The sequence below is a fragment of the Nothoprocta perdicaria genome, unplaced genomic scaffold (assembly GCF_003342845.1).
Source record: "Nothoprocta perdicaria isolate Ctin4 unplaced genomic scaffold, notPer1 scaffold_58, whole genome shotgun sequence".
Lineage (NCBI taxonomy): Eukaryota > Metazoa > Chordata > Aves > Tinamiformes > Tinamidae > Nothoprocta > Nothoprocta perdicaria.
The window spans coordinates 3,948,823-3,970,470 of NW_020455843.1; the positions used below are offsets into that span (position 1 = coordinate 3,948,823).

General features: G+C 46.5%; 1 protein-coding gene across 1 annotated transcript in view; it reads right to left on the minus strand.

Moving 5' to 3' along the window:
- The window catches only part of ZNF638 (zinc finger protein 638), a 34,472-nt gene extending 13,401 nt beyond the window's left edge, over positions 1-21,071 (minus strand). The window contains exons 1-18 of the mRNA XM_026048863.1: positions 19,773-21,071; positions 14,130-14,191; positions 13,965-14,003; positions 11,537-11,844; positions 9,713-10,062; positions 8,751-8,897; positions 8,240-8,371; positions 7,846-7,904; positions 7,617-7,663; positions 6,624-6,695; positions 5,970-6,146; positions 5,792-5,863; positions 5,519-5,571; positions 4,115-4,246; positions 3,859-3,987; positions 3,494-3,535; positions 2,054-2,194; positions 418-543 (exon numbers count right to left, since the gene is read on the minus strand). Of these exons, the coding sequence (XP_025904648.1) occupies positions 418-543; positions 2,054-2,194; positions 3,494-3,535; positions 3,859-3,987; positions 4,115-4,246; positions 5,519-5,571; positions 5,792-5,863; positions 5,970-6,146; positions 6,624-6,695; positions 7,617-7,663; positions 7,846-7,904; positions 8,240-8,371; positions 8,751-8,897; positions 9,713-10,062; positions 11,537-11,844; positions 13,965-14,003; positions 14,130-14,191; positions 19,773-21,056 (3,372 nt within the window). The 5' untranslated portion in view covers positions 21,057-21,071. The remainder of the gene's footprint in view (positions 1-417; positions 544-2,053; positions 2,195-3,493; positions 3,536-3,858; positions 3,988-4,114; positions 4,247-5,518; positions 5,572-5,791; positions 5,864-5,969; positions 6,147-6,623; positions 6,696-7,616; positions 7,664-7,845; positions 7,905-8,239; positions 8,372-8,750; positions 8,898-9,712; positions 10,063-11,536; positions 11,845-13,964; positions 14,004-14,129; positions 14,192-19,772) is intronic.
- Positions 21,072-21,648: the final 577 nt, after the last annotated feature.

Here is a 21,648-nt window from a genome sequence, read left to right on the forward strand (position 1 = left end):
TAAAATGGAATACTAAATATATAAAATGGAATACTAAATATATAAAATGGAATACTAAATATATAAAATGGAATACTAAATAAAGTAGGTCAGACGACCGCAATTCCAGAGCCTGAGCATGGGGCAGTAGGGAAAAGAGAGAGACCAACTCCTTGGACAAAGGTCCAACTCGCTCTCTTGGGTCAATGAGCCCTGCGAAGGGCGACCTCGTGCGCCCAGTTTGCAGCGTCCAGCCGGAGCAGGACCCGTCTCTCGCTGGGCCCTGCACCACAGCCCCCAAGGACGGGCGCGGGCGCCCCGCTGTCACTGCTCTGTCACTGCTGCAATTCACTATTCCTGCAGCAACCGCCGGCTGCTCTTCATGGAAAGAGGGTTCTGTTCTGTAAAAATAAAACATTCTTGAACAGGAAGATTTACCTCAGGAGGCTCTGCACGCGGCGACAGCGCACAGGTCAGCGTGTGTTCACCCATAGTGTAGGGATTCTGGTTCAGGAAGCAGTACATGGATTTAGCTGCCTTGGCAGTTTCCAGCTGTAGAATTGCCTAAAAGAAAAAAGGACAAATGTCAAAAACACTCTTACTCCCCCCAATTCCTTTAATTTATCAGTTTTGGTCTGAAGTTGGAAGTTCAGCTATTTTTTTTTTTTCAGGAATCACGTATGTTCTGGAGATGGAAACCAAAGGACTCTCCTCATTCTCAGATGCTGAAGGAAGAAATCTTTCCTGTTTGGATTATCTTTCCAATTCAAGAGCTACGTTAGGAGGAGCCTTGAGCTCCCTTCCCAAGCGTGTCCCACCTTCTGCATCCCAATACGCCTGGCTTGGGTTCTGCTGGGAAAGACAAGCATCCCATCCCCATGCAGGGGACGCTGCAACCACCTATTAAGAAAACAGTAAAGTGAACTACACAGAAAAGTCTATCTGCTGTGCTAAAGCCATCAATCTTTCCCTTCCTTCCTTACCTCTTAGTCACGACAGACAACATGACAGTTTCAGCTGCAAAATCTCAAAGACCGTTATTCAAGTTGTGTTTTAAAGATCATAGCATTTTCATTTTTCCCTTTAATTAAGTCTTATACAAAAATGCTGCCACTCTCCCTTTCATTTTTTCCAACCTCCCCGTCTTTTCAGGCTGTTCACTCCAATTCCGGCTACTGAGATCACATCGGAAAAACACTTGATGGAGCAGCTTTCTATGACAAAGTGCTGATTCCATGGAATTAAAGCCATGGAATTAAAGCCATTTGAGGTTCGGTTCAACAGAATTAGGCAAAATGGAAATTCACCCTGCGTTCTCTCTTCAGTCAGCTCTTTACTGCATTTTAAAACCTAACACAAGCTATAGTTTCACAAGAAGAAATTCCATCTTCTTATTACAAGTATTGTCACCTGTTGCATAGGTTATTAGAAGCTGGGCAGTTAAAATATCCAACAATAACTGCAGTAGAGTTGCTTTAAAATGATTATATCTAAACACTGATTGTAAACAAACAGGGCATTTTTGTTTTAGAAAACACCTTTCAATTCAACCTTAAGTGCAAAAATGGCAACACTTAAAATGTCAGAGCATTCTGCAAGTCAAGTCTTATATGTTTTGAAGTGTCCATCCCAATAATTTGGCATTTTCATTTCTCAGTGAAATGAAGAATTTTCTCCCCAACTTTCCCACAAAATGGGAATTTGTTTCTCCACTCCCTTCTTCCTCTAACATCAAAGATTAACCATGTGCCACTTTAGGAAGCTCCAGTCTCAGAACCCAGCAAACTGCATTGCTATTATTCAGGGCAGACAAGAGCCTAAGGGTTATTTTCCCCTTCCCCACTGACCCAACAAATAAAATAAACAATTCTCCTGTCGAAGTGGGTGGGAAAGAAGACCTAAATTGAAGTCAGAAACTTTGACTTCTCATGAGCAGAATATTTTTGATACTGGGAGAGGAAAACTCAAACTCAAGGGTTGTTTAGTTTTGTTTTTTTAAATATACATACTTTGTTGTATATTGTATATTGTTGCACGTTGTGTTTCATATAGCAGAATGAAAACCACCCCTTACCTTGTTCTTGTTCTTCAACACCACATAATGATCCACTCTCCCAAACCGCAGTCCCACACAAACCACTTCAACTTCTCTGTATCCATCATCCGGCAGGTTCCCAAGATGCACAAATTTATTATGTACAGCTTCAGGATTTACCTAAATAAAAGTAATAAAAACGTGCTTTATATTAACTTTATTATGTGTTTTATTAACAATTATATTAGAGACCCACAGAAAGCCTCTGTACCACTCGCATCTCACCCAAAGAAAAAGCAGATTCACAAACATCAGATATTCATAGTTTCTGATCACACCGGATTTTCCAATTTCCCCATGCAGCCCATCAAAGCAAACAGCTATACTCCCAGCAGAGAACACAGCACCTCAAAGTGAGTGTTTTATTTTAAATTAACCATTTTTTTAATTAACTAGTAAAATTCAGGAAATACGGCAAATACATAGACGAAGCTTAAGTAAAATCTGGTATTCTGAAAAGCAGGTACAACCTAGGCACAGAAAGCCTAGATTTCAGTTTTTCACAGAAAGCCTAGAAATCAATCAAGGCACAGAAAGCCATTTGAGAGATCCCAGACCCATCTTTTAAGCTGGCTTTTGGCTACAGGATCGCTTTGCAAGGACAGGAAAACCCTTGGACAAATATACTCTTTTTGTGGGTATCCATTTACACATGAAGCTCTCTGGGAATTCATGCAGAGATTAAGAATATTCCATCACATTAAAATCTGAATTTATTAAGCCTAGGAGTGTCTGTATCAGACACAAGTAGTGTCTGATACTGCCGTTCTTAAACTCACTCTTGTGAAGTTCTTGTGGCATCTTCTTAAGCCCAGGGTCACATTGTCTGACCCAAAGCCTGAGCCTGTATTAAGAATACCTTGAAGTTAAGGCTAAAAATATTTTTTCACAGAAAAAAAGATGGAAAATATATTCTTTCCTTGATATCTACTGAGCTACACCGTATAGAAGTGTACTATAAATCAAATTCCAGCACTTGGAAAGCTGTGAAGAGGAGGGACATTAGATTGAAGAAAGTGCAGGAACAGAGACCAAAAAAATGTCTAAAAACCTACTGAAAAAGCAAGTGGCTGCAGTGCAAAATATAGAGGCAAACACCACAAACTCTCCCAGCTACAGTGGTTCTAAGGTCACAGATAGAGCTTAAAACCTTGAATCAGACCCATGACAGAAGGAGACTCTCCTACTAAATGTTTAATCCCTTGCACTTCATGCACCACGGGGCTAAATCTAGGGGACACCTGCTCCTCCTATGGCCCGTTCATTCGCACATGAAAACATATATAAGTATATAATTAAAGAGCAAACTTAGATAACAATTCTGTTAACTGCTAATATTTCAGTACCAGAGAGACAGTAATGCCAGTTTAATGTATTTTGATAGCATTCAAAGGAAAAACTACATTGCCAGCAACATACCTTTGGGTCGGAAGCTTTAATGATAGCAGTAAATATTGCTTCCTAAAAACAACAAAAAAGCAAAAGGTCAGTTTTGAACTGTAAAAATTTGTGATTGATGCTGTGGAAGGGAGAGAAACTACACAGGGCAGAAGCTGTGACACGTCCAGGGCCTAAAGGGAGGGTTCAGTAGCAAACAGCTCACACTTCAGACAGCAGCAGCCAAGAAGTGACCCAATCCACTAAGACCCACTATTTTATGCTTTCAGAAAAAAATAAGTGTATAAAAGTCAGTCCGAGTAAACTAAAATCTTGTTCTGTATTGAAATTTCATGATTATCTTAAAATTTCAGTACTTCCCCACTTTTTTGTTCTTTTAAACATACCTCATCTTTTACAGTCTTGTACTCAGGTGCCACGTTGATGCAGAGCTGATTTCCATCCAGGGACATTGGAAAGCACGTATAGAATTTAACCATCGAATCGGCTGATTTTCTGTTTATTTCTAGATAGGCCTTTAAAAATAAGCAAGAAATGTAAGAAATTTCGGTTTTAGCAAAACAGTCTAAACCAACACCCAGTCCAATACATTATCACAGAGGCTTCTCCAGATATAACATCACTGAATGCCAATTAAAATACCTTCTTATGAGATGATAACATTAAGACATCTTTCAGTCCTCCAAACGGCTTTGTTAAGTTGGAAATCTCCTCAAGGGAGTATCCTTTCTCGGGCAGGTTTGAAATAAGAACCACACAGGTATCATCAAGCTCCTGTAAGTAAAAATTAATGTAATTACAAGTCTCTAAATCCGAACTCATGCATTATAAAACAGAGCATTATTACTGTGTAAAATTACCTTTACACCGCATGAAGACTGAATTATAAAGACTTGATTAAAAATACATAATTATACATGTAATAACCTGAAATGCAGTTGTTATTTAAACCTTTTAGGACACAGAAAGTAGCAGAAAGTGCTAAACAGCTTTTGTTTTTAATCCACTCTCTAATGATGTTGTATAATAACCTTAATTACTGCTTAACAGAGGATGCAATTTTAGATCAGACTAATTCTGCACACACCTTGGGTTCTCCCTGGCTCTCATCAGAAATCCAAATCAAAACCTGCCCTAATTCCATCATTCTTTTACTTGTATAATATGCTCACAGGTCAAAAGTACTTGCAGGTCTGCGCCATGCAAACACTGCACCTCGGGAGAATCTAACAGAAGTAGAAGAAACCCCAAGCGCAGCAGCACAGCTGAGCAGAGACCAAAGTAGTTTGGAGCTAAGGAAAGAGACTGTGTAAACTCTGAGCTGAAATAAATAAAAAATTAACAAAAATATAAGCCTGAAGTGTGATATGGTAGAAGCACCAAAATTTGGTGATCAAACCTACCAACACATGACAAAATGATTGCATGGCTAATTTATTATGAGCTGGAACCTTTAATATGGAACCAACAAGAAAACACGTAAATTGGTCCCTAACAACAGTGTTTGAAACAGCTGGGACTGTTTAGGCTGAGAAGACCATGGGAATCTTATCAAGGCACCTGAGTATCTGAAGAGGATGGGGCCAGATGACTTCACTGGCGCCCAGCAATAGGGCACAGGCAAAGGGCACTAACCAGAACACAGGAAACTGTCTGAATCTCGGGGAAAAAAGTCATGGTGAGGGTGAGTGAGCACCAGGACAGGCTGCCCACCGAGGATGTGGATACTCGGAAGCTCCCTGGACATGGACCTGGGCAGCCTGCTCCAGGTGACCTGGGCCCTCATCTCCAGAGGTCCCTTCCGACCTCAACTTCTTGTGATTCTGCAAAAAGAAAGCAAAATCCCCGGGGACAAAACTTCCACCATGTAACAGAACAGAAACACCTCGGTGCAATGCACGTTGGAGAGATCACCCTCCTTAGGACCCGAAGCAGGAAAACACTGCTTTTGTTTTAACTACGTTACTGCTAATGTCTATCCATACATTTCTAACTAAATCCACACCAAATTTAAGTAACTGGATTCAGGTAGCTTTATAAACTGACCTTGCTCATCGATTCCATCGATTCTTCATTCTTTGCAGTCACTATAGCAGTGTCTTAAAAAAAAAGAGGAGGGGAGGTTAATTTAATAGATTTCTTTTATGTTGAAGAACCTTAAAACTTCTTACACTGTCCATATATTTTATTTTATTATCCATACATCACCACTGTCACTAAGCAAATTGAAATATTCCATCATTTAACTCAAAAATATGTGTTTCGTTCATAAAAAAAACAGAATTTCGGTACAGGAATTAAGGTCGGTTTGCAATTTACCTTGATCAATTAAAGCTTCATTAAACTGATCTGACTCCACTTCCACCATCTGAGGCATCTGTGCAAGTTTCTCTAAAAAATAGTAATAATAAAATTCAAGGAGACATCACAGCACTAAGTTTCACACAACTTATAACTAGGAAAGTGACTTAAAATAGCACTAGCCCGTCACAAATACCTATGACTGGTGCAGGTTTATTCAGACCTTTGGCTTGAGACTCTACAGTCGTCACAAACTCTGCAGCTGTGTCACCCTCTGCAACCTCCTTTGGTCCTAACAAGTTAGTTTCCTCAGCTTCTATTTCTGGCTCTGTTGGTATCTTCACATCTTCGGGGTAATGTTCTTTAGATGGTGCTGGAAAGTAACAGAGGAGGGGAAAAAAAGTGTGCTTTATTTTAAAATATTGAGGAAAAAAAACTGATGTGCAAAATAGTTAATAATTTTCACTCTGATATGCAACAGCATCCTCTGCTCCCCACTGTAGCTCAGCAAGGAATCCCTGTGCAGGAAAGGCTCGGGTCGCCCAGCTTTGCAGAACACAGATATTGCTCTATTCAAGTGAAAGTGTTTAATTCCCAACTTTTCTCTCCCTGACACTTTGCTGGCCTAACTCTCCCCAGAGTACCAGTTATCGTGACATGAGCCATGTCCCGAGGTGCCAAACGCTGCTTCCTTACCCAGGAATTTACCACGTGGGCAGGAACGGGGATGAAAGGCTGGACTCGGCACCTTCACTACCTGTTCTAGGAGCTGGATGGACGAGAGGGGCGATGGAAGATCCCCTGCATGGGTTTGCCCAGGGAAGAGGAAAGCTCCTCATTTTGGCCTTACCTGCAGCATTTGACGGTTTATTGATTTCACTATCTCCTGTCACCAAGGCCTTCTGAGGTATTTCTTTTTTACCTAGGTAAAATAACCCAAAAGAAGCAGATCAGTAGAAACGCTTATTCCGTATGTTTTTGAGAAGCAAATGTAACAAGAGCACAAAAATATGTACAAAAATGATCTGCAACTCAAGCGCAGTGAGCTCTAAGCAGAAGACTCTAGTTACTTTAAAGCATGAGCTGACACAAAGAAAAAAAATCTGAAAAGGTAAATTAATTCCAAAACATTATTGAGAAAGCTACGAAATAGAATATCTTTTATAAATCTGTTTGATACCTTCCTCCTACCAAAAGGATTGGGTTTTTTTACAGTTGATTAAAGATGGCATTTTTGAAATGCACAACAGCAGCTCCCCACCAAAATAACACCTGGTGCCCAATTTGCTCAGGATAATTGTTCACGAAAGCTAACAAAATAATCAACAAAAACGGTCCAGCTGCCACTTCTGCTGTCTCGATAAAACAAAACTCTTCTGAAGTGTAACTGGCTTTTGAGGCATTTGCTGGGGCAAAGAGATTCTCTAATGATGCAACAGACAGGCTTGCCAGCCCAGTTTGAAACAGTTTCCCTTTGGATCATTAAAAGAGCAGGAGAGATTTAAAAATCCTTCAATTGTACAAGGAACATAAGCTGTGGAGAATCACTAAAAATAACTGTGCAACAGAATGTTATATATGTTAAAAAAGGCTTGGGGTGAATTTGGAGAATGACACTTATTTTATGGAGTCACGCCAACTTGCACAGTTCAGGACAGACATTTAAAAATAGGGAAAATTATCGAAGCATCAGCACAGGCAAGGCTCAAAGGGAAGATACGTGAAAGGAGGAGCCATTTGGGGCAGCTCTCTGCACCTGCTTTCAGCGGCTATGGAAAAAGTCCTCCCACTGAAACGGTGATGTGGAAAACGAGGAGGGAGGCGAAGCAGGAGGAAGCCTCACCTGTAACAACAGGTTTAGTCGTCTTGGTGTCGGCATTCTGATCTTTCCTGTCGTGAGGAGGTGGAGGAGAAAAGAACAGGGAAAAATCAGGTTCAAAGACAAGTAATCCATTTCAAAGCAGGGAAATTTCCCCAAAACATTAAAGTCAAAGCAAGCAGAGGCACAGCCCCATTTTCTTGCCAACTGTCAGCAGTAAATGTGATATTAACGAAGGTAAGGGCACACTTACTTTGTGCTTGGTGTGACTTTTTTAATAGTCTGAGCTATTTTTTTGATGTTCATTTTGGCCTGCAAGTTACAGAAAGAAGAACTTTTAGTGCCTGAGACCTTTACTGCACCATGACATGGCTGTTATTGCTTCACTGCGCCACATTATCGCGTCATATATTAGAGGTTGTAGCTTTTGCTCTTTGTTAAGCAGACACCGTTCACAAACATCAATTTCAAGCATGAAAAATGGAAAGCTGGGATTTGGTATTTGCAAGTAATGAGCAAGAAATAAATGTAGAAATACTTTTTTTTTTTTTCTTCTAGGGATTGTAAACGATTTTGCAGAGAAAGAAGTACAGAGCAATAGAAAGAAAATAAAATAAATAAAATTCTGTTCTGTATGAGGTGTTTACCTGGCTGAGAGGCAGCTTTGCCCTTTCTGCCACGCTGATCTTCACCCGCCTCCCATTCACCAGCACTGGCACAGTTTCCCCGTATTTCACAGCTGCTATCACTGCTTCTTTGTAGTTCATTTCCAGGAAGGCCTACAAGAAAGGGCACTTGCAGTTATGTATTTATAGCAGTGGTACAAAATAGTTTGGTTTTGGTTTTTGCTAGAAATCCTGCTCACGTCAAAACTTCTTTCTCCAATTTCATGTGAAGCTTGATGAAAAATCACTTCATTTTTACCGAAAGAGCATCCTAAACCCCACTAACAAGTTAGACACAGCAAGCAAGGCTGGACTTACAAAGCTATCAGTCCCAATTGTTTCAAATGCATACATGCAATCTTTAACGACTAACTATTTAAGAGGCCTTATCCTGTTAGGAGCTGGGGATCCAGTACCAAGCTTTTTATTGTTTCACAGAATATTTTGCATTTTGGACACACAGACAACAGAGCTGCTGCACAGGAAAGCCTACCTCGTTCCTGGAGCGGAGCACAAGGAGGTCACTGACTTTGCCAAACGGCTGAACGATTTTTTTAATATCTTGATCAGAAAAGCCATCATCTGGTAAATCAGATATTTGAAGCACTGTCCCACAATTCAGCAGTTCTTCTCTCAATAGCTAAAAACGGAAGACAAAATAAACCTCAAAGTTACTCCAAGTCTGAATCAGGCAGAGTATTAGCTGTGGTATTTCGAGTATTATGGTTAATTCAAGCATGGATCCACAGTTCTGTTCTTCCAGCACTTTCTAAGTTTAAGCTTATCGTAAGACCACATAGGATCACAACAGAGCACTGAAATGCTTCCCTTTGGCTTTCCTGAAGTATTGCCGAGGGGCACAACTTCTGTCACCAGGGCTATAGGGGTGAGGAGCTGGGTTCCTTCCAGCAGGCCCTGTGAGCTTCCAGTGGCCCTGGGCAGCCTTCCCTGCTTGTCAGTCAGAGGCCAGAAGCCCCCAGGGGTGACTGCAGCCACCACGGCCACACAACAGTAACTACAACACTCGGGTAACGTCCACAGAGTTGCTCCAAGAGATCCCCACGGTCGCCAGGAGGGACTAAGGTGACATTGGTTCAGCTCCTCCGTACGCCAGGACTGGTAATTTCTCCGTGCTCCAGCTTCCCTGTCCACCCAGCGATAATCCCCTGTCTTCTCCCTATCCTTCACTCCCACTTACGCAGCAGATTCTTCCCGAGAGAGGTCATCGCTCACGACATTCACAAACAAGCAGAGGCTCCAAATTAATGGGCGGCTCTCCGTTCTGCTGTGAAGCGAACGGCCCTCACCCTTTCCACCAGCCACGAGCTCCCTGGGCTCCTCACCGGCTCACTGCTCCCCGGAACAGCTCTGCACCAACCGGCAACATCCATCACATACTGGATACGACACCTAACCAAACTCCTCAAAACACAGAAGAAATATAAGGAAACCCACCCTGTTGTAAGGAGTAGGACGAGGTCCACTGGTCTCTGTGAATAAATCTTCCTCATCTTCTTCCATTTCTTTGCTTTGGGGCGACTCATCCAACTCAGGAGACTTGGATTTCGAAGCACTTGAGCCATGCGGAGGAGACGAGTCTTTCCTGGAAGTCTTGGGAGAACCACTAGTTTTCAGGGGCTTCTTCACATTTCCTGGCCCTTTCCCTAAGGGTCCATGGGAAGGGGGCGATTTTCCCGCTCCTGAAGATCCCGGCCCTGCAGCTTGGAGAGGTTTGTGCTTATTGAGCTCTGCCACAAAGCCAGGCCCCAGGCTCTTCACTACCGCCTCCAAAGTTGCCTTTTTGTCTGTGTGGGGATAAAAAAAAAAAAAAATGACTCTTAATAGATATCTACTTTGATTAAGTGTAATCCATCCACAGAGCTGCCAGAGCAGCCCTCCCGGCCCAACCCGTCGGCTCCTTCCCTTTCCCACACATAAGCACCACGTCTGCAGTCACCTGGGCTCAGCTCAGCCTCTTCTCTGGAGGAAAACACAACGGAGGGATCCCACATGTTTTATTTGGCCCTCCAGTTATTCTCTTTACACTTGGCTGGTCTCTGGCTCACAGGCTGCTCTAAATGGTGCTCCCAAAAGCCAAGATGACTCTGGCTAAGCTGCTCACAGCATCTCACGCCTCTTTTGTTTTTACAGCCCTCCATGACATTTGGATTTTCTCTAATAGTCTGGCACTCCCTAAGGCATTTCTCTGGCATCCACCGTGCATTTTCTGTTATCACTCGGTCTCTTCTGAAAAGCTGCCAAAGAAATTGCTGGTCATTTGATATTTATGCAGCTGAACACTCCTGAATTAGAAGGGAGTTAACATGCACTTGTCTGCACTGAAATCCACCTAATTTTCTCCAACTTGTCCAGTTTTCTTTGAATTCTTGCTCTGTCCTCTGTTTTCACCTCCTATGCATCTTTTTATGGAGGTCTGTGGATCTCACAATTTAGCTATTTACTGCCTCTTCCTCTCAGTCTTCTACGTGGGTCTATGACAGTTTGTCTTTTACCCTTAAAAAGATCTCTCTGCCATTGCCTGGCACTTCCCACTGCTTTACAGACTTCTCTCCTACAGAAGAGCTCAGCACCTCCTCATTTTCTAAGAGTGATAAAGCCACAGACACGGATCAAACTTTAACATTTCTCCATTTTTCTCCCACTGGAACTTGGAAAGAAACGAACCCTCCCAACACCCTGGTATTCCATCCAAGAGAGGTGGTTCAAAACCAGTCACCCAGGACAGCGTTCGTGCACGATTTCCTAGAACCACCAATATTTTTCCATTACATGTTTCACATGTTTTCAAACAGGATGCAATAAGCTGAAGGGAGGGAAGGAGAATGGCACAACAAACAGCTGCTACCAAGAATGCAGCAGTGAGAGCCTGCCGGGTTCCACCCGTTTATCTCAGCTAAGTTATTTACAGTCCCTTCGTGGGACCCCTGGAAATTCCACCTCAATGGGACGCAGTTTCACCACAGCACATCACTCACTCTTTTTTTTCCCCCTTCCTCTATATTGCAGTTGCAAAACAGCTTCTTGCTGAAGATGAGGAATCTCCAAATACTTTCAATCCTTGCCTCTCCTCCCTAGCTTAAAAAATGACTGCAAACAGAAAAGAAATTGCTCGAGTAGTATCAAAGTCACTCGATACTACTCATCGGTCACTGAAAGGAGGCGAAGGAGGCTTCAGATTTTCTGGAATAACCATTTTCCCCGAAGCACGAGCCCGGGATGCGACAGGGCAAGAGATCTGCAAATCCTCGTGACCCGTACCTGGGGACCGGGGGTTCCTCCGGGAAGCCCAGTCGTTGCTGGAAGACCTGGGCGGGCGCGGGCCGCTCCTCAGCGGATTCCTGGCGCGCTGCGGCGAGCGCGAGCGGTGCCGGGGGCTGAGGCGCCGCGGCTGCCGCGGGCTGCGGCTGCGGGGCCGCGCGGCCCTGGGGCGCCCGGGGCTCCGCGAGCGGGAGCGCGAGCGCCGCGGCCCGCAGCCCGCGGCGGCGCCCCGGCAGCGCCGCGGCCCGGGGCTCGCCGAGCTCGAGCGCCGCCTCGGCGTCTGGTTCTCCTTGCGCTCGCCACCATTTCTGAGGGAATAAAGGCACTGAGGGAGTTTCAAGGCAGTTCAAGGTTAATTCGCGTCTGGGGAAACCAAATCCAACAAGGCACATAGAGATTACTTTATTAACAAGCATACTTTAATCACCAGTAAGAAGGCTTGCTACAGAAATTTAAGACAGAACCAAAAGAGAAATGAGTGGCAGACAAAACCCTGCCCGCAGCAAGGAAAAGCTGTAAAGAAGCCTAACCCTAAGGTTACAGTTAGGCTTCTTTCCAGCTGAAGTTACAGGCTGTAGTGCTACAAAAAAAGTGCAGGAGGAGGAAAGGGATGCATGAAATGGAGACATGGACTAGGATATTTCTTGGTTCTTCCTAATTTAGTTTGAGAGCAGGGAAGCTCGAGACCACATCTCTGTAAGACTGAGACCGCATCTCTGTAGGACTGATTTGCTCTGAAGGAGAGATGTGAAATGGATGCCACAAATCTGCCCCAATTGCACATTTATGGTACCGAGGGGCGCAAGGCAGACGCAGAACAGGGCAGGAAGGCCTGGGGAGGGGGTCAGCGAGACCAGAGGCGCCAGGAGAGGGGCAGCGTGTTACGCTGCGGTGTCTGCCCCGTTTCTGGGCGCGTGGCGCATTCTGCGAGGCCGGGGACGTCCCGCGCGGCCTCGGGAGCGGCCACGCGCCTACGCGGCCCCGCGGTGCCGCTAAAAGCAGAAGCAGCCCCTGGCACAACCAGTCCTCGAGCAAGAGGAAGGAAACGCAACCGCGCAGGCCACTGCTGCTGAAACACCCACAGAAACACAAGGAAAGAGCCTCGTGGTGCCCAGCACCGCTGCCCTTCCAGCGAGGGCACTGCAGGACACCTGCACAGCCCGAGTCCTTCAAGGCAGCCTGGAGGAGCAGTCTGTATTTTAACCAAAAAGCTCTGGAGTTCGTTAATGATCATTTGCAGAGGCTCATGAGAGATGCTGCATTAAAAGCGCTTTGCATCATTTATAATGAAAATAAAGCAGGATGAAGAGAGGACAGCTGGAGAGGACACAGCGCCGCGCGGGGCCGGGGACCTGCCCGCACTCCAGACATCTGTCCTCGGGGCCGCCCTCTCCGACGTGTTGTCATCACAGAGGGATGTGAGACAGCACCACCCTAGGAAGCCGCCCTGGTCCCACCTGCAAGCACACGAGATCGCTCACGGAAAGCAGCCTCAAACCTGTTCCCTTTGCCGAGCGTCTCTAGCTAAGGGCAGGTCTCACCCTCTGGGCTCCTTATAATCCCAGCAGGACTCAACAACCTCCAGCAAGCTCCTTTGGAGGTTTCAAAAATGTCGCTCTTCTCTACATGAAAGACTCGGGAGCTACTCTTTGCTTAGTAACACAGAGGGACCCCAGCTGCACTCTCAAATTAACCCGACCTACATTTTGATCTTCCCAACGCGTCTTACCACACGGAAGCTTCCCAGGAATTGTGTCCAACTAATTAATGGGAAGTGCCAGGGCAACTCGGAAAAAATAAAAACACCACAGTTCCTATTTGCAAGCAAGCAAAATGCGTGCAAATACTGAAGGGGTAAAATAATCCCATCTGGCTGAGGTTCAAGGAGCATTAGTCCACAGGCTGCGTTTTCAAAAGCAGGGTAGTTTGTAAGGACAGAAGAGACATGAGCTCATCTGCTCCATGGGCTGCAGCTTGTGATCGCTCGCTTCCCAGGGGACCTGCAGAACAGCCTAAGGAGTCTGCAAAACGTGGCTGAAACGCAGCACAAGGTCAGAAAGGTCTCAAGGGGCCAACAAGAATGTCCCTGGGACAAACAAAACGCTGCAAAGGTGGAGGCCACCCAGGTGTTGGTCACCGATCCAAAACAGGTCCCAGTCCTGTCCCGTCACGGCTGCTGACAACGTTGCTCTTGCAACTTTTCCACCAAGTCTGTTCCACGCATGGGAAGGACGTGAGACACCAAGTCACCTTCTTATTTGAAGGATTTAAGACCAAAAAGCACAGAGACCCCATGCAGTTTACAAAGAAAATACACCACCACTAACAAAGCTTCTCGGTGAGCAGAACAGGAAAATTAACTGCAATGTTTATCTTGTGCTTTCAGCAGCACCACATTAACACGAACCCGCAATCAGCAAGCAGTTACCTCTTTGAGGAATGAGCCTCGGGATTCCAGTCGGGGTACCTGTTAAAGGAGGAGCACACGCGTGTGAGGGGCGGAGCGGCCGCCCCGGCGCGCTTCCCGGGGCCAGGCAGCAGCCCCGGCGGCGGCTCCGCGCGCGGCACGCCACGCGGCAAACACGGTCCTTACTGGTGACGTAACTGGCGGCAGCTCTCGAGGTGCGCCGGGTTGTTCTGGTGCAGGATCCAGTCCTAAGTGCACAAAAGAGAGGCACGGGCGCGGGGTTAGTGCGGAAAACGCAGCACGCGGCCCAAAGAACAGGAAAAGGCTTCACTGTGCCTATCTGCCACTGCTGGCAACCTTACCTAAGGGCATCGGCTGTCACGTCCATGTTCCCAGGTCAAGCTACTATTCCTTATGATTATTATTCCTAACAATTATGGCAGGCTGTTAATGAATACATACGAGTTTAAGCGGAAGGGGAGAAGTATCACAAAAAATAAGCTCCTTCAATCAGCACGCTACACGCTCATCGTATCTCTGCATTTTGAAATTCAAACAAGTAGATCCAATAGATCATGACGCTTTAGGGAGAAAAGAGCAATTTTCACAGATTTACCAGACTGTGTAAATATATACCTATCAAAATAAGCTGAATACATCATGTTTAAGAGAGAACCAGAAACAACGCAGTATTTTCAAGTCAAAAATCAGAGCTAGAGGCATAAATTTTCATTCCTTAAACTCAAGAACCATCACTCACAACACCACGTTCCAACCACAGATCCTCAAAAAGACTTCATAAATTTACATATAGGAAGAACATTAAAAGAATTTCAACGTGGGCAGCATCTGATGGGTTAAGTATCAAAGCCAGAGGATGATACGAGCCCCGTCGCTGCTTTAACTGTAAGCACACGATTAGTCTCCACTCCAGCTAGAGAGAAAACAACTGTGGAATTAATGGGATTTTTCTGTAGACTGGGGCACCAGAAACTCCATTAACTTCCTTTTTTCTTCTACGAAATTGCCTTGCTGGCAAAAGCAGCTGCTAGAGAAGGGATGCTGTGAAAAGAGGGAACACCGAATGGTCTGAGATTGCCAGGTGTTGAGCACCACCAAGAAGTAATACTAAATATCCTTAGGAAATACAACTTGCACCTGCTTTAGGGTTTTAAAGCAGGCGTCACTGGCTGAATTATGCAACTGACGCTGCTTTTATAAAGCAAGGCTTATAAAACAGGTCGGTGTCATGAAATCATGTACGGCTCTTCCTAAGCACGCGCTGGCTGAAGATCACAAAACGTTTAGGTGACTGAATCAAACTCCTGTGCTCTGCAGGAAAATGACAAACACTTTGGTTCAAAGAGATGCTTGTGATGGTAAGTTAAGGTTTACAAAGGGGGAAAAAGGGATTGAACCAGACGGGAGCTGATGGTCTACACAGTAGCAGCACAGAAAACCTGTGCTCGCACCTAGCGGGAGCCTCAGCCTTCAAATGACACCTACCAGGCTGCCACTGGCACTAGTTTAAGCAGCAGAAAGCAGGGTGTTTAAATAACTTAAAATACGTTTTTAAGCACAAGGCTGGCTACCATTCCCTGAAGATACAGATAACACGGGCTAACCAAACTTGGAAAAGGAGAAACGTCACGGCTTGGAGCACAAAGCTTTGGGAGGCCGCTCTGCGGCATGTGCAAGCCGGGCCGGAGCTGTGTGCGGGGACCTTCTCCCCAAGAACAGGTCCCCTCCTTGCTGCTCGGGGCCCTGCGCGCCGGCGCCCAACGCGCTTCACCCGCTGCGGAGCCCGGGGGTCCCGGCTGCCGCTTCCCCTGCTGCGCAGGGGGCTCCGCTCGGGAAGCGGCTCGGAGCCGCGGGATGAGCCGCGGGACCCGCCAGCGCTCCGTGTTGGTGCCAGGCCCCGGAGCGCTGCTGAAATCCTGGGGAGGCAGGAGCTGAGGGAGAACAAGGGAAGCAGCAGCAATGCAGAGGGAGCGCATCCGCCCCGGCTGCCCTGGCTTCAGGACATTGCACAGGAAAACCGGGAATGCCCACATCGGAATCGCAATCTGCTTCCTGACTTCAGCAAGGAAGCACAAGCATAATCCCTAATGCAGGAAACAACGCATCCACGGGGCTCTACACCACACAAAAGCCTTCAAAATCTTTTAAATATCAGTAAAATTACAATGGTGATGCACAGTTCCTAGTCATCAGTTTCTCATAAGCACAATCCTTTGTAAATCCATTTTATTTCTGAAGTGACGTGTTTGAAGACAGAGAAACCACACTTAACTGCCCGAACACAACCGGAATGCCCGGCTGGGAGCAAAGCTAGCCTGTGTCCATTAAGCATTCTGGTGCTTTTTGTAATAGAAAAGAACTTCTTGTTCAGGAAAACATAAATATATTTGAAAGAAGATAACATAGAGTTAGGATTCCAGGGCAAACGAAACTTAACTCAAGGCAAAATGACTTTTTCCCCAAAAAAAGGCTGCAGAACCCCAAGGCACAAATTCACGATGAAGAAGAACCCTTTCCAGATCAATAAGTCATCTTAGTGTCAATACATTTTCCTTTTTTTTTTCCCCATTTTAAACTGCTAAAATTTCACACACACCTTCCTGACTCCAGGTACAGGGAGCACGGCCCTTCCTGGCACGAGATGACAAAAGCACAGGTCTGTTTGCACCACCCGCACATCTGCTGCGCTCCAGTAAAACCGGCTGTCCACTTCAGGGTAGGCACCACTCATTTCCCACGCAGCGACAGGCGGCTCTGGTGGGAGGAACGGGTGTTTTTAAGGCCGTTTCGTGCAACGGCTCCAGGCCTCGGCACACTGTCCTCCAAGGCTTTCCGCGGCGCTGGCACCGCCACGCAGCGTTTCATGGGATGATTCTACCTGTGCCTTACAAAAAAGGTTGCAAAGCTTAAAAATATAGCGATTGTCCAGAGGCAGCCTACAGCAGGCACAGGATACTGTAATTTTGGCTTCTGAGCTGCGTATTATCCACAAAGTGGAAGTCACAGGAAGAGTTCAGGATGCTTTTCCAACTACAAAAGGACTAGGATACGTACATGAGTATGGACCTGATGCTCAGAATATACAGCTTTTAAACGCTGCAAAAAAAATCAAGGCCTCCTTCAGCTTTGATTTCATCCAGTGTCGTTAATTAAGCGAGTTAAATAGTTAAGACGACCTGCAGGGAGAACAGATTGGATGCTCTGGGGAACTGCCAGAACACTTTTTTACTCCAAAACAGTCAGTTTTCCTCTGCAGCTACCGGAGAGCGAAGCTCAGGAAAGAGAGAATATTCCAGAGGGTGCCGATATGAAGCTCTGGCCACTCGTCGTCACGGGACAGCCAGGGGGAACGAAGGAGCAGCAAGAGCCGGGTCCCACATTGGGCTGTAATGCTGCTATTTCAGTGAAACAGCGTCAGTTAGTGCATTGCAACTCCCTTCCCACAGGGTAGTGCAACTTCTGCTTCCACCTTCACAGGAGAACGGACTCCTGGAGGAGGCTTTAATTCTGGACAAAACTGAATTAAAAAAGACTACCAAAAAAAGCTAACCACATATAGCCCAAATACGAAATCTCTCCATTTAATCTATCCATTGATAGTTCTATCAAAATCCATCCATTCAGCTGGAACTGAAGCTTGCCGGACGTCCAATCTCTTCTGCAGTTAGCGAAAGCGAAGGTTTTCCTCGCGTGGCACCGTCCATGGCCTGCAGAACGCACGGGCTGTTCTGCACCGCCCTGAGCTGCTCCCTCAGCGGCCCCAGGGCTTTGCAATCTGCCGTATATGCGCAAGGCTGCCGTTTGCACCACTGCATTTCTAAAGCCCTCCTACAGCTTGACATTGTGCACCTGAATTTACCCTGTCTAATCATCCTGTCCCAAGAACAGCTCTGAAGGTGCAGACCATCCAGATGCACCAGGACAAAGCGAATTCCCACCGAGCTTGCTTGGTATTCCTTCTCCGACAGGATGCAGCAGCGGATGGCGAGGACGTAACAAGGCAGAGATGAACCCAGAAACCACCGTCAGGCTCCAGACATCTGCTCATCGGGGATGTCTTGAGCCCTCTGAGGGAGCTGTGCAGAGCCTTCACAGGAGCTTCTTTGAATTTGCCCAGTTACTTCCAAAACTTTAAAGGCAAAATGTGAATGCCCAGAGCACCTCTAGCCACGCACTGGGACAAGCAGGCAAGCACTTCATCTGCAAAGTCACACTGTGAAAGAGGAGCAATTTTTCATTCTTCAGCACTTGCAAACACGCAAGACTAAGACTTCCCCAAGAAAATTTATTCTTTGCATTTAATAAATAAAATCCACACTCTAATTCTTCCAGTTATTTTACAACAGTTGCCTAAATATGGCCTGTCCATGAAGCCTCAAGGAAGTCCAAACTGTCTACTCGGCAACAACAGCCAGACACGAACAGCAGCAGCAGCAGCAACAACTAGTATTGGGATGGAAGTTACCACAGGCCAGAGCCAGAAGCAGTCACGACACGGAGAAAAGGTTGTGCAGCTGCAATGGGGTCGGCCAGCGCGGAGCCCACGCGTTCCACCGGACTGCTATTAGGACAAGGAGAAGTTGTAGCCCTCGGTCTCCCCATAAAAATTCATAGCTGTTCCTCCAGCGGGTATTTTTAGTAAAGATATTTACTGAGTTTTAGAAAGCAGCAGTCAGCAAGCTACTGAATAATTCACATTTAAATAGAGCAATGAGACAAAACCCTTTGGAAAAAATACATTAGCACAAGCCCAAGTCTGTCAGCATATTCGATTTCGGACATTTCTCTCTCCAACTGAGCTCCCCTTTAAGCTCCTGGGTCTGGCTAAATAGCGGCCCTTCCTGCTCGCCCTCACTATGTGCAGTGTGGAAGCACTCGAGAACACGTTCCCCCTTGGAAACCTCCGATCCAGCTGCCACCTTCCGGGCTATTCACTCGCTTTTATTAATATGCAGCACGAGTAACATCCAGAAATCTTACATAATTTTGGCACATTGAACAGAGGAAGGAAAACAAACAAAAAAAAAGAGACAGAGAGAGATGCCCTCCAGGCTCTCCATGCTTGCCAGAGACTATTTTAAAACAGGTGAATTAAATAATGAATTATAATTTTTTAATTGCATTCCTCTGAGTTTTTGACATACCCAGCCTAGATCTTTCGAGAAAAACCTCCAGCTTTCCCAATATTCCCCAATTCCTTCCTTTTTTTCCTTCAGGAGCTGCGGCCGTTGCTTACTTCCCCGGCGCAGCTGAAGGCGGGCGTTTTGTGCCGCCCTCACAGAGGGCCCTCAGTCCCCAGCACTGCGCTTGGCCATGACGTTTTTGCAGATAAACGGGCTGCTTTGTTCGAGCACAGACCCCGCCGCACTGGGGCCCAATACATCAAAATCTCATCTACATTCCTAAGATTCAGCATCAAACTTCTGCAGCCTTTTCGGTCACAAAAACCATGTCAGTATTTAACGCCCCCAATAAAAGGGGTTGTTTTGTCATTTTAAAGCCAGTGCAGAAAATATGGAGGATTGGGTTTTTCTTTTTTTTTTTTTTTTTTTTTTTTTTAATATGAAAGAGTAACCAACGTGCATGGCAACTCTGAAATAAAACTACAAAAAAACAGCGAGGAGAGCAAAGTTACACGTATTTCCTAGCATCGTTTCTAGTATTTTAAGCCCTTCATGTGAGCTCTCAAACGGGAGCACAGTCCCGCAAGTCATTTAAGGCACAATTAACATCAATTAGCTCCTAGAGCCCTGCAGGAGGCAAGCTGCTGCGTACAAGCTTAGGCAATAATCTTTGAAAGCCACTCACCTTCATATGAGTGCATTCAATGTTACACAGAGAACACATATGTGGGAATATTCGTGGCGATGTAGCATAGTAGTCATTCATCATCGAGGGGGTGGGCAACCTTTTGATCTTCTGGGCATCGGCCTGGGGGAACACGGGCAGCCAAGACGCTTTCACCAGAGCGAAAGGAGGCTTGAGGGGCCCTTCTGCCTGCGCCGGGAAGGGCTTCGGTCCCGCTCCCGGGGCGCTCTGGGGCCCGGCCGCGCTCGGCACCGGCTCCTGCGGAATTCGCTCGTGCTGGCTCACAGCTGCAAGAAGTTCAGCCGAATAGGGCGGCTGGGCCAGGGCGGGCATCACGTGCTGGGCCACGGGCTGCTGGACGAGAGGTGGCATCACGGGCGGCATCATGGGCTGCGCCAGGGGCGGCATTATAGGTGGCATCATCGGGGGGATGACCGGCGGGACCGCGGGCTGGGACACCGGCTTCACCACGGGGAGCCCCGCGGGTGCTGCGCACAACGCGGACACCTTCCCGGCCGCCTCCGGGGCGAAGAACGACCGGCTGCTGGAAGACTCGTTCTGGAATCCCATCTGCTTCATTAGCTCCTCGACTGGAAACGTGCTGTTACACGTCACGCCGGACTGCAGGACGCCCAGGGACATACTCGCATCCCGCGGGAAGTCTTCCCTGCTCTCGCCGCTCGATACTTCGGGATTATAGACGCGCACGTCCAGGGGATCCTCAGTTGGTACTTCAGGGTTATAAACACACACCTCAAGAGGATCTTCAGTGTAACCGTATTTGCTCGCGTGACCGTAATCAATCACTTTACTCTTGACTGCTGGACCGCCCGCGCTGCCAACTGCTTCTTTCCCTCGGCTCCGAGGGTGCAGGGTGGACAAGGGACGCCCCATTTTACGAAGCCTTATCTCTCTCAGGATCAGCGGCATGTTCTCAGGGGTTAGCTGGTCATCCGGGTAGCGGCTGAGCTCTTCCAGATCTTCATTGGACAGCCCAAAACTCGCTAAAATGCTGGAAGCGCTCTCCGTCGTGTAGCGGCTCTGGGCGTTGGAATTCTGCTCCGTGATCCGTGCCGGAGCAGACGGCTTTTGCGCGGCTGTCCCAGCGGCTGCGCAGGGGCTGCTATCCCAGCGACTCGTACGAGCTTCTCCCTTGTGCTCTTGGTGTAGGTTCGTCTTCTCCTTTACCTGCCTCGGATCCGCTCTGTGCTGAGTTACCTGAACGTTTGTGCGCTGCAATCCCGTCCACTGAAAGGTTTCCTGGCCCGAGAATCTCGGCGACATGCCTTGGGGCGCTCCAGGAGCGGGCTTTCTCTGCAGACCTGCCGTGCCCCCTGCCCTAAAGGAGCCTTGAGGCTTTGTGCCAGGCGGGTTAGGTCCTCTCGGCCTCTGAGGCAAAGTTCCTCTAGGGCTAAACATCGCGATTTTCAGAAACGCCTGATTTAACAAAGCATAGGGAGCTGCAGAACCGTTTGTAGCAGCTGAGGTCAATTGCTGAAGAGCCAACTGGGTCTTAATTTGTGCAAGCTGTAAAGGAGGAGGGCCCAACAGAAGCGGCCTTGCAAGGCCAAGGTTCAAGGAATTCACAAGTGGTGCGAAACTTTCCAAGAATAACACAAAGCTGAAAGTTAAAAGACAAGTATTAGATTATTTTATCGTTTCACCTACTTTACGCAGTGGATTCTATAGCCGGTGAAAAAAACACGTGAGGTCATAAAACCCTATTTCAATGACAGCTTTAAATGATACTTTTGAATTTGATATTCTTTTTGGCAAGACCATTTTCTTTTGCTGCATAAAATCATATCCACCAGATAATTTTACCAAACAATTTCAGTCTCACATAACGTATCCAGTTGTTTTAATTTTCTACGGT